The following is a 17,047-nucleotide window of genomic DNA, read 5'->3' as shown; positions in this document are numbered from 1 at the left end:
GAATGTTATGACATTTAAAAAATACTTGACATAAAGGTTTTTATTTTCATATACTATATATATATATATATGCATATATATTAAAAATAAGCTGTGCTAAAAGGTTAACTCCTCTTGTACGAACACATACTTTACATTGCAAATTTCATTTTATGGTACAGTAATAAATCAGCATCAGAAGTTAAATTAAAGATCAGAAATGCAAGGAAATTTGAAGCAATAAAATTATTGAGGACAGAAAAGTGCAAATTCTCTGGATGGGTGCCATTAAAACATTTCAGAAGAAAAAGGTGCAATGAGATGATGAAAATAAAAAAAGCACCAATTAAAGCTCAAACAATAAAAAACAAATTCAAAAACATGATGGAAATGCAGCATTTCTGTTTGCTCCGTGTAATAATTTGCAGAAGGTTACAGACTGATTTAGCACGTTAGCATGCTAACATTTGCTAATTAGCACTGAACACAAAGTACAGGTGATGAAAATGTCATTACTTTTGCACATATTTGATCATAAACCAAAGTATTGGACAAATATGATTGTCTTAAAAAAATAATTCTGACAATCCATCCAGCAGCTGTTGAGATATTTCACACGGACACAAATGTGAGCTTCTGGCAAATAGCAAGCAATATAATAAAAACAGTATTAAAAGTAATAATAATTTTAAATAATGGCTTGATGCACAGTGAAAACAAAACTAAGGTGTATTTGTTATCAAATGAGATAAATTTAATTCCTTAACATGCCATATTTTCTACTTTTGTCACCATAAGTTGCTTTATGGTTGTTAAAATCATCTTTTCCCACACTTGTCAGGTTGTGTCACATCCAGACTGCGACAGGTTACACTGGTAGTTCACTTTACTTCGACATGGAAAAAATACATTTCTGGTACTCAATCATAACTTGGATTTCCAGTTTACTTGTACGGAAACATTTCAACTTGTGGCTCCTGATTTTCCATTTCAGTTGATTAGTAGGTGCAGCTGCTCTGATTAAAGTGACTAGTCAGCCCTCAGGCCGTAGAGTCAGTGAGCTCTAAATGTCACAAATCTTATATATTATCTTATTATAATATTTAGTCAAAAAACAGCAGTCTCAGTTATATAAACCAGTGAACTACACTGGCTGTAAACCTCGTACAGGAAGGTTCATGGTTTCTTTTCATCACGGTCTGTCTCCCACAGTGAGCTGGAGGATGTCCTCACTGCGATCGTCTCTGGTCTTCAGAGCCTGGCAGAGTTTCTCCCAGAACAGCTCCGTGTGCTCTTCGGCTCGAGGCCAGCTCAGGTAGGTCCGCTTCTTCAGCAGTTTCCTCATGCGGTAGTAAGGAGACAGCTCACGGGTGGGAATGTCCTCCAGAAAGACCATGATCAGCACGTCCTTGTGCTCGTCGAACAGACGGAAGCTAGACGGGAGAAACAAAGAGGGATGAGGACCAGACCCCAGTTTCCTCATCAGATCTCTCATGATTTAAGACAGCCCCAATCAGCTGCTCCTATCCAGACTGTCAGGTCATGCACAGTCTGCTGTGTTCCTGTGTCACTTCCTGCTTTTGTTTTTTTCCCCCTCCTTGCCAAATGGTGTAAGTTTTCATTAATTTGGGTCATTATAGCCACGTCACTGCACCAGCAATGTCTGAGTTTGCATTAACAGGGAATCAATTTTCGAAATTGAAGATCTCTTGGGTTTAAGATGTGTATTACTGCAGTGTTCAAGGCGACAGTTACAACACAGACAGCGTAGCGTGAGCAACACTTTAGCAGAGCAGAAGCAGAAGAAGGTCCCACTGCGGACCGCATGTTTAGAGACCGCAGGTCTACAAGCTAAATAGAGAAGAGTAAGGACCCAAGATGTGAGGTGCATCACTTCTGTTACTGGCCTTCAGATCATCAGATTTGAAAAGACTTTAATTTCTCTGCTAAAGACTTGAAGTTGTTTTAATGTAGTAATGTTTTTGTCAGTTAAAAAAACAACAACCCTAGATTCTCTCTCTTATTACATGTCAGTCTTACTTAACCTTACATGTCTGTGAAACTTATAAAATCATGTAAACCAGACTTTTCAGTTTGATTGCTGTCTTGGGTGGTTTCTGAGGTTTCGTTTCCATTTTGAATTAGTCACAAATCCTGCTCCAGTCTTTTGCTTATTTGGCTTTGCCTTCAACCACATCCTCACTTCCTCAGGCCCCTGGTGCTCCCTGGAAATTTCCATCAACTGCAATTCCTTCAGCCAGCCACCAATTTCCCCTAACTTTCCCTTCATTCCTGATCATCTGACCTTTCCCACCCATTCACACACCTGATCCCAGTTTCCTCATCAGATCTCTCATGATTTAAGACAGCCCCAATCCTATCCGGACTGTCAGGTCATGCACAGTCTGCTGTGTTCCTGTGTCACTTCCTGCTTTTGGTTTATTTTTCCCTCCTTGCCAAATCATGTGTAAGTTTTCATTCATTTGGGTTATTATAGCCACGTCACTGCACCAGCAATGTTTGAGTTTGCATTAACAGGGAATCAATTTTCGAAATTGAAGATCTCTTGGGTTTAAGATGTGTATTACTGCAGTGTTCAAGGTGACAGTTACAACAAGGTGTTGGAGATATTTTTAAGATCTGATAACCCTAAATGTGTAGATATTAATTCAATATCAGCATAGATGATTAACATCAGCTTAATGTATCACACAGCTGAGACATTACCTGGCCACCTGGATCTCTCTGGAGCACCACTCACTCTCAAGGTATCTGCGACTGATCACACAGATGGTCTTCCTGCTTCCATAAATGGCATCTGTGATGTTGTCTATGATGGGTTTACCTGAGGTAAAGGTAAAAGCACAACAGGTAATATGGTGACACCTGCTGAAGTATAGATGAAAGCACAAAATAAGAAAAAAATCTGTAACAGTTTGTACTCTACACTCTTGAGGTGGAGCTAGGTCTGAACTATTTTGTATAACGCGAATGATTACTAATTTCATTCATTATTTGGTTTGTAAAATGTAGGAAATTAGTGATGAATACCCATTCCAATTACCCAGAACATTTGAGAAGCTGAAATTTTTTGCATTAAAAAAATGAAACGATTTATCATTTTGTGAATTCTAGAAAGTTAAATTTTTTGTGTCGTATTTTAGAGGTTCTCCATATTAAATCAAATTTGTAATTCAGTTCAGCACTTAACTAAATGTACTTAGTTACTTTCCACTAATACTCACAATGATGTTAAGCAGGCTAACATGTTAGCAGGCTAAAACTGAAACTATTCCCAACAGCTCAATATGAAAATCTGATCTGAAGACCTGGTCATGAACGTCTTCAACAATTTCATGGCAATCCTTCCAAAAGTTGTTGAGAATAGGATTCATCCCCAGGGGACCTTGACTCTACCAAACTGTAGGCCAATCAGTGTAATAGTTATTCAGATATTTCCTTCAGGATCAAAGAAGTAGATTGACACAGCATTCAACACACTGCCATTGTCATCTCTAGAGCCGCTCACATGGCTTATAAAAAGCTAAGAAAAGCCTGTATTTGATCGCCGATGCAAAGAGCCGACATCTTACCTGGCTCAAAGTCTCGATGGTGCAGACACAATCTCCAACCCTGGTCTCCCTCCAGTTTGGGCAGCAGCTCTTGGACGACCCAGGGCTCATCATGAGTGTTGTAGGAGATGAAGGCATCATACTGATTAGGAGCTTGCTTGTTTTTGTGCTTTGTGTCAAAGAGCAAAGCCAAGAAGAGGTAGTAGGCATAGGCCAGGTGCCACCTCAGGAAATCGTAAGTGAAGGACACCACCATAAACAGTAGGACTGTACATGTGGTGAAGATAAAGTAGATGAATTCAATGTCTACTGAGCAGGACCGGACGTCAAGTTCCAACAGTTCCTTGCCTTTAAGGTGCACTGGGTAGTTGCAGGTAAAGTTATAGGCATCAAAAACTTGTGTTTGGTTGTTGTTTTCTATCCACCAGATAAACCAGGCGTTATCGCAGTCACACCTGAAACTGTTCCCCTGAAGATCCACATAAACAAGAGCTGGTAGGGACTTTATTATTTCCTCACTGATAACTGAATATTGATTCTTTCTCGCCTGCAAGAACTCCAGTTTGGAAAGGCTGGCATTTACAAGAAAATCCAGAGACCCAAGAATTGTTCTAGATATGTAAAGACTTTTAAGGTTTGGAATTGGGGAAAACAACTCTGGAGAGAGATCCCTAAATTCATTTGAGCTAAGATCAAGTTTTTGCAGCTGAGGTGTGTAAATAAACATGTCTTTGTGCAAGGTTAAAAGTTGAGTGGTCCCGATATCGAGATCCCGCAGATTTGTCAAACCTTGCAGGAAGTTGCGAGGCAAGTCAGACTTCAGCCTGCGGTGTTGTGAAGGAATAGCCAATGTCTCCAGACGGGACAGCTGAGAAAATGGTGCATTAGGCAAAGCTGAATCGTTTTTATATTGAATTCTATTTTCCCTGAAGTCCAATCTCTTTAAATTTATCAGATCATTAAAACTACCTTTGTTTATTTCTTTTTCTGTGATAAGATTCTGCTGGAGTAGAATAATGGAAAGATTCGTCAATCCAATGAAACACCCCATTTCAAGTTGATGTATTTGATTGTGATGTAATGACAAGTTCTGGAGGGACTGTAAGCCCCGGAATTCTCCATAATTAATGGCAGAGAGTTTATTTTCATCCAATAGCAGTAGTCTAAGGTTTGGCAAGTATTTGTTGAAAGCACCATGTAACTTGGACAGTTGGTTGTGATGTAACTTCAAAACTTGCAATCGTATTAAATCCTTGAAAACACAACCTTTTAGAGCTGAGATTGAATTCTTATAAAGGTTGAGGTGTCTAAGCATCGTCTGATTGGCAAAATCGTCACATTCAAGTTTGCTGATGAGATTAGAGCTCAGATCCAACTCTTGAAGAATCGGTAGATTCCTCGTGGCAGCTGGAACAGATGAAAGCTTGTTGCGACTCAGATCCAAGATCCTTAATCTCTGAATAGATCTGAAGGTGTTGTCACTGATGTTTTGTATTTGATTAACTGCTAAATCTAACTCAGTTACATTAATGCACAACTTAATCAAATCAGAACTGACAGAGCTGAGTTTGTAATTGCGGAGTTGCAGTTTGGACAATGTTGGGATGGAACAGGAAATGTTAATCAGTGCTGCAAAGTTATGATTCATTGCATTCATCCTCAGACACGTTAGTGAGGAGTTTACGCTCTCTAGTAATGTTTTCATGTCATTTAAAGACATTTGAAGCCCGGTAATGTCTAGAGTAGACACTCGACTAAAGAAGGTCTTGTTACGCACATCCCATCTCATCTTCTGGGAAGAGCCACCGATGTTAAACCAGGTCAGATTTGGTAAAACATCTGCAGTGATCTGAAAAAGTGTGATTGGATTATGAGTCAGATCAAGGTATTTTAGTTGTAGCGAGCTGTTTGTCAGTTCCCACGAGTGAAAAGTGGTAAAACCGTTCTTTTGAATGTACAACTCTCGTAGCTGCGGCAGATGCTGTATTATTGAATGAACTTTTCTTATGTCGTGCAGTTTGTTCTGAGAAATGTCCAGAAACGTTAAGCTTATCATGGACTTGAAAGACGTGGACGCCACAGCTCTGATGCGATTACCAGTAATCCTGAGCTCGGTGAGGTTGCTCAAACCATTAAAAAGATCCTCTCTGAGTTCAACAAGTTTATTATTATTTAGATTTAACTTCTTGAGGGAAATCAGATTGACAAAGGCTCTGTCATCTATCTCCGAGATGAAGTTGTCATTTAGATCTAACTGTGTCAAAACTGGTAGATTTTTGAAATCTGATACTTGTACTCTTGAAATTTTGTTTGCAGATAAGTCAAAACCTTTTACTGTTGAGGGAATATCTCGAGGAACAGCGCTGAGTTTATTCTTGGCACATTTGGCAATATCATTACTGATTTTACAATTCTTCATTGCAAATCCTCTGACTGGAACAGCAAAACTGCTGATATTTAACAAGCACAGAAAAATTATGAGTTGAAATTGTTTTCTTCCTCCTGTTGCCGTTGATTCATTCTCTTTCACTCCAGGACCCATTTTTAAAATCTCTGTTAAAAAGAACAAGTGAAGTACAACCGATAAGGCATTGCAATTTCTCAGTGATTACTCCCATCAGTGAATAAAAACTGCAAAAATCAATGCTGAAATTCAATAAAAACAGACAAATAAAGGCCAACAGAGGCAGTAACACACAATAAACACAGAAAATTTACAACACTACAATAAATGATCACCATATAAGATGTGAGCTCAGTCAGCCTCCTTAATATTATTAGAAATGCAATTTAAAAATGTCATTGTTGTCTTACTTTCTTCTATCTTTCCTCTAAAATCCTTTTTTATTTTATTTGTGACAAAATGAAAACGACATTGCAATTACCCGGTAAATCACAGGCTGCATTTTAAAGCGTTACCAAATAAACCAAAGAGTTAGAATTATCCTCATGAGCATATGGCAAATAATATTTTCTGATACTTACTGCGTCGCACAAAGAAAAGCTGCTTAATCTCTGATCTGATATTGACAGAATCTTGTAGTTTAATTATCTTCCTTTGTTCAAATAAAATGTCAGTCTACATACCACCCAGTGTGTTCGTCTTGCTGTGCGGCTTAAACACCTTTCGTCTGCAAGTCATCGCTTTACTCATTTTCATACATCAACTGAAGGAAGTGAGAGTTGCTCGCCGTTTGAGATGTTTTTTGTTCCGATTCCTGAGTTCGTTTTGTGCAGGACTCATCTTGTTTATTTTTGTCATGATGCTGAATTCACAGTCATCATCATCCCTGTTACAGGACGCTGTTGTTTTTACATACATTAATGCATTTCTGTAAATACTTGTGGTCAATTATACAACATGTAGATGTAGATTCTTGGTCTGGCCTCTATTCTCTTCTTTTATTTTCTCTTTCTGTGTCATACCACGAAGCTGTGGTTATTTTCATTTCCTCCAAAAAGTCCAGTGATGACTTCTGCAATCTAGCAAAGAGACAGTCCTGTAATAGCCATACATTTCCTCTTCTCAGCTAACTTCTAGATACTGTACCCGCACACCAAGATAAAATATAGACACAAAAAGTAAATTTTATTAACTCTCTACAGTTTGTATGCATCAGTGAATATACTGAGCATGCTTTACTCATAATAAGTAACTTTATTTAAATATCATTTATAGAAACCCGATTGACAATAATGATGTCGTGCTTTCACAGAGTATTTAATTTATTTATTTAGACCAGCGGTTCTTCATCTTTTTAGGAGTGCAGAAACGATCTCTGTCCATCCAACACAATTGAAAACCCAAACATAGCCTACATGACCATTCATGTCCACTGGGCAAGCATGAGCCAGTGTAAACTGCGTAAATCAGCAGTTTGTTAATTGCACAAATTGATTAGATAGATAGATAGATTCTTTATTTTCACAACCAAATTAAGTTTGGCAGCAGTCCTCTTGGCAGCATAAGTTAAACATAATTACAGACTAAAATCGCCAGAAAAGAGGAACAACAAACTGCACAACAGCTGCTGACAAAGATATCAAGGCCAGTTACATTTGTCCTTCATCATTCTTGTTGCTTTCACCACTGTCGAGGCTGATAAAACCTTATCAGGGAGTGACCATGGGTTTCTACGACATTGTACAGCGCAACCCGACGAGTTTTCAGACTAAAACGGGGTCAGCAACTTTTCCAAAAGTCTCCGTTTTAGGTACTTGAAATCCAGAGTAGTGTGGACACCAGATGTAAGTGTGGCAAAAGAGATGCGTTACAAAACATGAACGTAGTGTGAACCAGAATAGTGACGTTTTAGGCCAGAGGACCAAAACAATATCTGAAAGATGCTAAAATGCTCTGTAGAGTTGAGATATAAAATGATAATTCTCTGTGGTTTGATCACTACAAGCATCACCTTTCACTTATCATTCTAAAGAGATCCATTTTAAATATAAAATATCGATTATAGGAACTTTAAGTATTGGATTTGAATTTCAGCATGCTTTCTTGTCTTTTTTTTTACTGCTAGACAAGGAAGCTTTTTGTCTTTGGTCCTTCTGAAATCCCAAAAACGTTCTTTTAGTTTTTCAGAACAGTAGCCTATGAGCTGCAGCAACTTTTAAAAGTCCAGAAATCTCTGCATGTCAAGTCTTTACTGAGTATATAGTATTATGACCAGTTATGTGTTTAACCCTGTAAAACCCAGACATAGAAAAAAATGAGAAAAAACTTTTTTCACCTTTCAGATGTTGTTGCAGGAGTAAATAATAAATAAAAATGTTTTTTGAATTTTTTTTACGTTTTGGTAAGTTTTTAGGAAAACATTGTAATATTGCAACACTGGGCCTCAGTGGGAGCAGGATTTCTGTATTTGTACTCACATTGTCTGAACATATATACAGAACAACTCAGGCTTCATTTACAGGGTTGACTGCCTGTTTAGCCCCATAATAGTATACACTGTGAATAATAATAAAACACAACAGTCATATCTTTATGGGGGTCAGCCCTATGTTCCCACATTTCTTAGAACTTTTTTTTCACAGAAATTTTTGAAAATTAGGGTTAGGGTTAGGGTTAGAGCTGTGGGAACATAGGGCTGTGGGAATATAGGGCTGTGGGAACATAGGGCTGTGGGAACATAGACACGCTCCCTCTTTATGAATAGTCATTTAGTAGTAAAAAAACATAGGATAAAATTTAGATTACAAATCTACATCTTCTATTTACAAAACTAAATGTTGTTAGAGTCCACAGAGTGTAGAGTCACAGTGTATTGATGATATCTCAGTGCTGGTGGCATTATGAAATGGAAGAAAGTTATTTTTAAACTGATTAGATGCAGATGGAGTTTTAAATGCTGCTGTGTCAGGTGCACAGGCCATTGTAGCTAGCGCAAAGACCCAGTGTTGTAAAATTGCAGCATAGACTCAACAAGCTCAAAATCAAATTTGACAAATGATTTCCACAATAACTTAACATCTACATGTTCTACACATTGTAATGAACACACACAAAAAAATATTTCAGGTAGTTTACTTACTTGAATCTTGCCAAATCCAGTCCAGTGAAAACAAGGAGATGAGTTCAGAGAAAAGTTCGCAGGTAGTGTGAGTTCATGGTCAGATGGCCAGACCTATAAACATGTATTCTATCCAATAGCATTGTGAGGATAAACAATAAGACCCACTGACTATGAAAGTGTGATCTTTTTTTAGGAAGGTTAAACGTGATGTTGTAATATTGCAACAGTGGGCTTTACAGGGTTAATTGTGGACCTATTTTTATGTTAATAGTAACATCATTGAAGGAACATTAACTTTACAAAACAGAAACCCAACCTCTGTTGTTGAGGAAAAAGAAACTTTATTTGTACTCTTAAAAAGTCAGCAAAATGTTCCAGGCTGTAGCTGGAATCTGGTAAAAATAACAGGAGGAAGAAGGACTTTTTTTTTAGATGTCAAAACGTGTCTTTCTGACCACTTTAGTGTGGTTCTGGATTTTGATCTTCGAATCACAGTGTCCTTATTAATCAGCTGTGGTTTAGTTATTCTCATCACTATGTATGACTTCACATATTGATGTATAAAATATCTAATAACGTATAAAAATATGTAATATTCTTGTACATGTGTAGAAATATGTCATCCTTTTGTGCTCACAGAATAAGACAAGCCATTAAATTTTTTAATTAGTAATTTATTAATTGTATTAATTGTCCATTTTCCCTCTGTAGCTTAGCATGGCCCCTCCAGTGTGGGAAAGTTCATGTTTTTTCTAATCCCTTTTTCACTTCCTGGTCTATTTTATGTTCTAATAGTTCCTTAAATTAGTAAATGATTGAGTGGTTTTGTTTCATAGTGTCACTGTGGCAGGTATGAACTTCTCTGTAAATTGTAAAGACTGCGAACAATGACAACAATACGAGCGCCCCACAAAAAAAAGACTGGTTCTTCTAAAGCTCACAATCATGAACACTTTTTCCATGGTGGGAAGTATATTGTTTTAATTCTGCGAGGTTAGGGTCTTAATGAGTTCCACCTGGTTACAAAATAATACAGACTGTATGTTTATTTTTACTCATAAGTTCCCAAATTGGTGTGTGTGCAGTAGTATGAGGTTTCCGAGCAATATCATCAAATATCAAACAAACCAAAATAACTGAGATCAACGTGTGCAGTTGTGTCATAACTGCACAAACTTCAAAAGGAAGGGGTGGAAAATAATATGTCAAGAGGAAAACTTTCATAATTAGCTATTATCATGGAGCAATGTCATCAGATCTCTGGGTTTTAATGAAGTGGTGGATAGTTTTGCACAGAAACAGTTGATGGACAAATGCCTGTTTTAAGGTAAGACAGCAGTTACAGATACAGTTATTGCTGTTTATTTCAAGCTTGGTGATGAATAAATAGCTTTAAATAGCAGAAGTATTCAAAAATGTTCAACATGTGGTAATAAAAAGTAATGGCAGCCCCTAAAACAAGCCAAAAACAAAAGAAGAAGAACAAAAGTCCAAAATGACTCCAGCGAACTATACTGGCTGTACAGCTGTAAACATCTGTACTTCCTTATTGCCAGTGTGCGTCCACCACAGTGAGCTGGAAGATGTCCTCACCCGGATCGTCTCTGGTCTTCAGAGCCTGGCGGAGTTTCTCCCAGAACAGCTCCGTGTGCTCTTCGGCTCGAGGCCAGCTCAGGTAGGTCCGCTTCTTCAGCAGTTTCCTCATGCGGTAGTAAGGAGACAGCTCATGGGTGGGAATGTCCTCCAGAAAGACCATGATCAGCACGTCCTTCTGCTCGTCGAACAGACGGAAGCTAGACGGGAGAAACAAAGGATTGATGAGAACGTACAAAAGCGAAACACAGTCACCACATAACCTGCATCTGACTTTCTGACATCCGTTTTACTATAAACTAATATTATTCCTTAAAAATGTGTAATTTTCATGAAAACAGCTAAAATCCCACTAATTACAAAATGGTACCATTGGGGGGCTCCTTAACTTTAGCTTTGTAATCTGATGTAGGACTCTTAACCAGACTAAGAGGCTATATCACGTGAAAGCTAGCTTGCGTGATAGGCCTAGCTGTGGCTAGCGTTAGCTTAAACTAAACCAAAGTTTAGTCAGTGATTAGTTGATGTGATGTGACATGATGTGAGATGACGTGTTGAGAAAGAAAGCAAGAGTTTTTGGTTATTATCATTCTACACAGACAGCGTAGCGTGAGCAACACTTTAGCAGAGCAGAAGCAGAAGAAGGTCCCACTGCGGACCGCATGTTTAGAGACCGCAGGTCTACAAGCTAAATAGAGAAGAGTAAGGACCCAAGATGTGAGGTGCATCACTTCTGTTACTTGCCTTCAGATCATCAGGTTTGAAAAGACTTTAATTTCTCTGCTAAAGACTTGAAGTTGTTTTAATGTAGTAATGTTTTTGTCAGTTAAAAAAACAACAACCCTAGATTATCTCTCTTATTACATGTCAGTCTTACTTAACCTTACATGTCTGTGAAACTTATAAAATCATGTAAACCAGACTTTTCAGTTTGATTGCTGTCTTGGGTGGTTTCTGAGGTTTCGTTTCCATTTTGAATTAGTCACAAATCCTGCTCCAGTCTTTTGCTTATTTTGCTTTGCCTTCAACCACATCCTCATTTCCTCAGGCCCCTGGTGCTCCCTGGAAATTTCCATCAATTGCAATTCCCTCAGCCAGCCACCAATTTCCCCTAACTTTCCCTTCATTCCTGATCATCTGACCTTTCCCACCCATTCACACACCTGATCCCAGTTTCCTCATCAGATCTCTCATGATTTAAGACAGCCCCAATCCTATCCGGACTGTCAGGTCATGCACAGTCTGCTGTGTTCCTGTGTCACTTCCTGCTTTTGGTTTATTTTTCCCTCCTTGCCAAATCATGTGTAAGTTTTCATTAATTTGGGTTATTATAGCCACGTCACTGCACCAGCAATGTTTGAGTTTGCATTAACAGGGAATCAATTTTCGAAATTGAAGATCTCTTGGGTTTAAGATGTGTATTACTGCAGTGTTCAAGGTGACAGTTACAACAAGGTGTTGGAGATATTTTTAAGATCTGATAACCATAAATGTGTAGATATTAATTCAATATCAGCATAGATGATTAACATCAGCTTAATGTATCACACAGCTGAGACATTACCTGGCCACCTGGATCTCTCTGGAGCACCACTCACTCTCAAGGTATCTGCGACTGATCACACAGATGGTCTTCCTGCTTCCATAAATGGCATCTGTGATGTTGTCTATGATGGGTTTACCTGAGGTAAGGGTGAAATAGTCAGCAACAAAAACCATAATCACTTTTCTCTTCATGAGTTCCTCTGAGAGTGCAGTTCAAAAAGTAATATGGTGACACCTGCTGGTGTATAAATGAAAGTACACAATGTAATGGCTTATACTCTTGTGTATACTGATTTCCAGATTACAGCTTCTTACAGATAGGAAATTAATGGCTTTCCGTGTCTTGAACAACACAATTGTTTTAAATGTAATCAAGAAACATCTACTCTACCATATACTCTGTCTCTTTTGATAGTATCATTATTTTAGCTGCATTGTTGGCCTCCCATTGCTCATTTAAGCTCAGCTGGAGCAAAGAAAGGCATTAATTTAACAGCTGGTGTAAACAGCAGTCTTACCTGGCTCAAAGTCTCGATGGTGCAGACACAATCTCCAGCCCTGGTCTCCCTCCAGTTTGGGCAGCAGCTCTTGGACGACCCAGGGCTCATCATGAGTGTTGTAGGAGATGAAGGCGTCATACTGTTTAGGAGCTTGCTTGTTTTTGTGCTTTGTGTCAAAGAGCAAAGCCAAGAAGAGGTAGTAGGCATAGGCCAGGTGCCACCTCAGGAAATGGTAGGTGAAGGACACCACCATAAACAGTAGGACAGTACATGTGGTGGAGATAAAGTAGATGAATTCAATGTCTACTGAGCAGGAGCTGATGTCAAGTTCCAACAGTTCCTTGCCTTTAAGGTGCACAGGGTAGTTGCAGGTAAAGTTATAGGCATCAAAAACTTGTGTTTGGTTGTTGTTTTCTATCCATTGGAGGAACCAGGCATTATCGCAGTCACACCTGAAACTGTTCCCCTGAAGATCCACATAAACAAGAGCTGGTACGGACTTTATTATTTCCTCACTGATAACTGAATATTGATTCTTTCTCGCCTGCAAGAACTCCAGTTTGGAAAGGCTGGCATTTACAAGAAACTCCAGAGACCCAAGAATTGTTTTAGATATGTAAAGACTTTTAAGGTTTGGAATTGGGGAAAACAACTCTGGAGAGAGATCCCTAAATTCATTTGTGCTAATGTCAAGTTCTTGCAGTTGAGGTGTGTAAATAAACGTGTCTTTGTGCAAGGTTAAAAGTTGAATGTTCCTCGTATTGAAAACCCGCAGATTTGTGAGACCTTGCAAGAAGTTGTGAGGCAAGTAAGACTTCCCCTTGCCATGCTGTAAAGCAATACCTAATGTGTCCAGACGGGACAGCTGAGAAAATGGTGCATTAGGCAAAGTTGAATTGTTTCCATATCTAATGTTATTGTCCCTCAACTCTAATCTTCTTAAATTTATCAGATCATTGAAACTACCTTTGTTTATTTCATCCTCTTTAATACGATTCTCCTGTAGCTGAATATCGGTAAGATTCATCAATCCAATGAAACACCCCATTTCAAGTTGATGTATTTGATTGTGATGTAATGACAAGTTCTGGAGGGACTGTAAGCCCCTGAATTCTCCATGTTTAATGGCAGTGAGTTTATTCTGATTCAACAGCAGTTGGCGTAGATTTGGCAGGTGTTTGTTGAAAGCACCATGTAACTCGGACATTTGGTTGCTCTGCAACTTCAAAACTTGCAATCGTATTAAATCCTTGAAAACACAGCCTTTTAGAGCTGAGATTGAATTCTGATAAAGGTTGAGCTGTCTAAGCATCGTCTGATTGGCAAAATCGTCACATTCAAGTTTGCTGATGAGATTAGAGCTCAGATCCAGCTCTTGAAGAATCGGTAGATTCCTCGTGGCAGCTGGAACAGATGAAAGCTTGTTGCGACTCAGGTCCAAGATCCTTAATCTCTGAATAGATCTGAAGGTGTTGTCACTGATGTTTTGTATTTGATTCTTTGCTAAATCTAACTCAGTTACATTGATGCACAACTTAATCAAATCAGAACTGACAGAGCTGAGTTTGTAATTGCGGAGTTGCAGTTTGGACAATGTTGGGATGGAACAGGAAATGTTGATGAGCGCTGCGAAGTTATGATTCATTGCATTCATCCTCAGACACGTTAGTGAGGAGTTTACGCTCTCTAGTAATGTTTTCATGTCATTTAAAGACATTTGAAGCCCGGTAATGTCTAGAGTAGACACTCGACTAAAGAAGGTCTTGTTATGCACATCCCATCTCATCTTCTGGGAAGAGCCACCGACGTTAAACCAGGTCAGATTTGGTAAAACATCTGCAGTGATCTGAAAAACTGTCATAGGATTCCGAGACAAATCAAGGTATTTAAGTTGTAGCGAGCTGTTTGTCAGTTCCCACGAGTGAAAAGTGGTAAAACCGTTCTTTTGAATGTACAACTCTCGTAGCTGCGGCAGATGCTGTATTATTGAATGAACTTTTCTTATGTCGTGCAGTTTGTTCTGAGAAATGTCCAGAAACGTTAAGCTTATCATGGACTTGAAAGACGTGGACGCCACAGCTCTGATGCGATTACCATTAATCCTGAGCTCGGTGAGGTTGCTCAAACCATTAAAAAGATCCTCTCTGAGTTCAACAAGTTTATTATTATTTAGATTTAACTTCTTGAGGGAAATCAGATTGGCAAAGGCGCCGTTATCTATCTGCGAAATGAAGTTGCGATTTAGTTCTAATTTTGTCAAAACTGGTAGATTTTTGAAATCTGATATTTTTACTCTTGAAATTTTGTTTGCAGACAAATCAAAACCTTTTACTGTTGAGGGAATATCTTGAGGAACAGCTCTGAGTTTACTCTGGACACATATGGCAATATTGTAACTGATTTTACAATTCTTCATTGCAAATCCTCTGACTGGAACAACAAAACTGCTGATATTCAACAAGCACAGAAAAATGATGAGTTGAAATTGTTTTCTTCCTTCTGTTGCTGTTGTTTCGTTCTCTTTCACTCCAGGACCCATTTTTAAAGTATCCCTTAAAAACAAACAAGTGAAGCCCAACCAGTAAGGAACCAGTGAAACTGTAGAAAATAATCCTGAAAATGAAATGAAACGGACACATAAAGGCCATCAGAAGCGGTAATACACAACAAATGCTCAAAAACTATAATGGTATAATAAATTATGATATTTTGGTGCAGTATGAAAAAATTCCAACTCTACAATTTAACACTAAGTTTTGTACATAATTTCTTCTACTTTTCCTCTAAAATGTCCTGTTTTCTTCCACTACACTCAACTGTCAGTAGGAGCAGGTCAGTCTTTTATTTGTGATGAAATTAAAATGGCAAAGTTCATTCCCATTCAAAAGTAGTTGGCTAAGATTTGTTGAGGTTGGTCCTTGGAATCACATTGTTTTAGAGATTTGATTGAATTCTGATGAAGGTTGAACTGTAAGCATTGTCTGATTGGTGGAATCGTCACGTCCAAGTTTGCTGATGTTATTAGAGCTCAGATCCAACTCGGTAGATTCCTTGTGGCACCTGGGAGAGAGGAAAGCTTGTTGCGACTCAGACCAAAGATTCTTAAAATCTGAAGAGATCTGAAGGCTTATCTAACCCAGTTACATGAATGCACAACTTAAACAAATCTAAACTGACAAAACTGACTCTGACCCTTGTAAATCCCAGGCTGTATTATAAAGTGTTACTAAACAATATGACGAAGGACGAATAACAGTTTCTGATACTTACTGCGTCAAACAAAGAAGAGCTGCTTTGTCACTGATCTCCAATCCACAGGATCTTGTAGTTTAATTATCTTCCTTTGTTCGAATGAAATGAAAATATCCTTTTTAATATCCAGTGAGCATGAGAAAAATAGTTCGTCTTGCTCTGTGGCTCTACAGCTTTCCTCAGTTCAGCATTTCTTCTCTTTTTCATGGATCAACTGAGGAAGTGAGAGTAGCTTACAGGGTGGGGGATCTTTGAAATTTACAGTTCATTCAAGCCTCTCAGCATTTAATAAGATATTCAAGACATGTTAAATATGTATGATAAAATAATTATCTTGTTAGTGTTTTCAGAATGCTGAATTCACCATCATCTACTTGGATTTTATTGAAACTTAACTATATTGTTTTTATGTATTTTTACAATGCAGTGCCAGTGTGTTGACATACAGTAATACATTTCTGTGAAAAACAATAGACAAATACAACAAATACAAATGTCTAAAATGTTAATGTCAATTACCTTTTATGAACATTCATAGGCTGATCTCTACTAATCTTTTACACATTGTACAAATGCTGTGAATTTCACCACTTCCTCTAAAAAGCCCGATAATGATTATTACGAATCAAGAGTCTGACAAAACCAGCACTTCCTCTTTTCTGCCACTTTATAGTTATAGTACCTACAGCTGGAGAAAATATGGACTGATACATTTTACTACTCAAGTTCATTTAAACAATGCTGGGAAGAGGTGAATTAGTGAACAGGTGCAAATTGACCGTTTGTAATTACACTGATGGTGATTATTTTCAGCGTAATGCTTAAGGTGCGTTCACAAGAGATGGGGTTTAGGCATTAAAGATGGCATCGTGTATTTGCTCCTATTGTGCATCTAAATGAAACATCGACGCAGTGGTGGAAGGTTACTACGTACATTTACATTAATGCTGGACTTAAGTTACATTTCAAGGTACTTTTGCTTTAGTTGATGGAACTGGACTCAAAGATGGCACCCACTCGCTTGAGTTAAAAAAAATTTTAACCCAAAGAGACCTTTCAATTTCATATATACTGTATTTCA

General features: G+C 38.2%; 2 protein-coding genes across 7 annotated transcripts; both read right to left on the bottom strand.

The window, feature by feature from the left end:
- Positions 1 to 96: 96 nt before the first annotated feature.
- LOC130161296 (toll-like receptor 13) lies at positions 97 to 7,034 on the bottom strand. 5 transcript variants are annotated; one of them, XM_056364497.1, is made up of 4 exons: positions 6,639 to 7,032; positions 3,573 to 6,104; positions 2,707 to 2,824; positions 97 to 1,412 (listed from the first exon to the last, which is right to left on the bottom strand). In XM_056364497.1, the coding sequence occupies exons 1-4, from the start codon at positions 6,709 to 6,711 to the stop codon at positions 1,172 to 1,174; spliced, it is 2,964 nt and encodes a 987-aa protein (XP_056220472.1). In that variant the 5' UTR covers positions 6,712 to 7,032; the 3' UTR covers positions 97 to 1,171. The 5 variants fall into 5 exon arrangements, with proteins under 5 accessions (XP_056220472.1, XP_056220473.1, XP_056220474.1 ...); XM_056364498.1 differs by having other exon boundaries at positions 6,537 to 7,031; XM_056364499.1 differs by having other exon boundaries at positions 3,573 to 7,031.
- A 2,492-nt stretch (positions 7,035 to 9,526) lies between these two features.
- LOC130161297 (toll-like receptor 13) lies at positions 9,527 to 16,118 on the bottom strand. Of its 2 annotated transcripts, XM_056364503.1 has the most exons (4): positions 15,985 to 16,118; positions 12,733 to 15,327; positions 12,234 to 12,351; positions 9,527 to 10,869 (listed from the first exon to the last, which is right to left on the bottom strand). In XM_056364503.1, exons 2-4 carry the CDS (start codon positions 15,251 to 15,253, stop codon positions 10,623 to 10,625), a joined length of 2,886 nt encoding a protein of 961 aa, XP_056220478.1. In that variant the 5' UTR covers positions 15,254 to 15,327; positions 15,985 to 16,118; the 3' UTR covers positions 9,527 to 10,622. The 2 variants fall into 2 exon arrangements, with proteins under 2 accessions (XP_056220478.1, XP_056220479.1); XM_056364504.1 differs by lacking the exon at positions 15,985 to 16,118 and having other exon boundaries at positions 12,733 to 15,339.
- Between the last annotated feature and the right edge of the window lie 929 nt (positions 16,119 to 17,047).

The sequence above is a fragment of the Seriola aureovittata genome, chromosome 20 (genome assembly GCF_021018895.1).
Source record: "Seriola aureovittata isolate HTS-2021-v1 ecotype China chromosome 20, ASM2101889v1, whole genome shotgun sequence".
Classification (NCBI taxonomy): Eukaryota; Metazoa; Chordata; class Actinopteri; order Carangiformes; family Carangidae; genus Seriola; species Seriola aureovittata.
The sequence above is the reverse complement of the archived record's forward strand: the minus strand, read 5'-3'. Positions and strand labels throughout refer to the sequence as shown.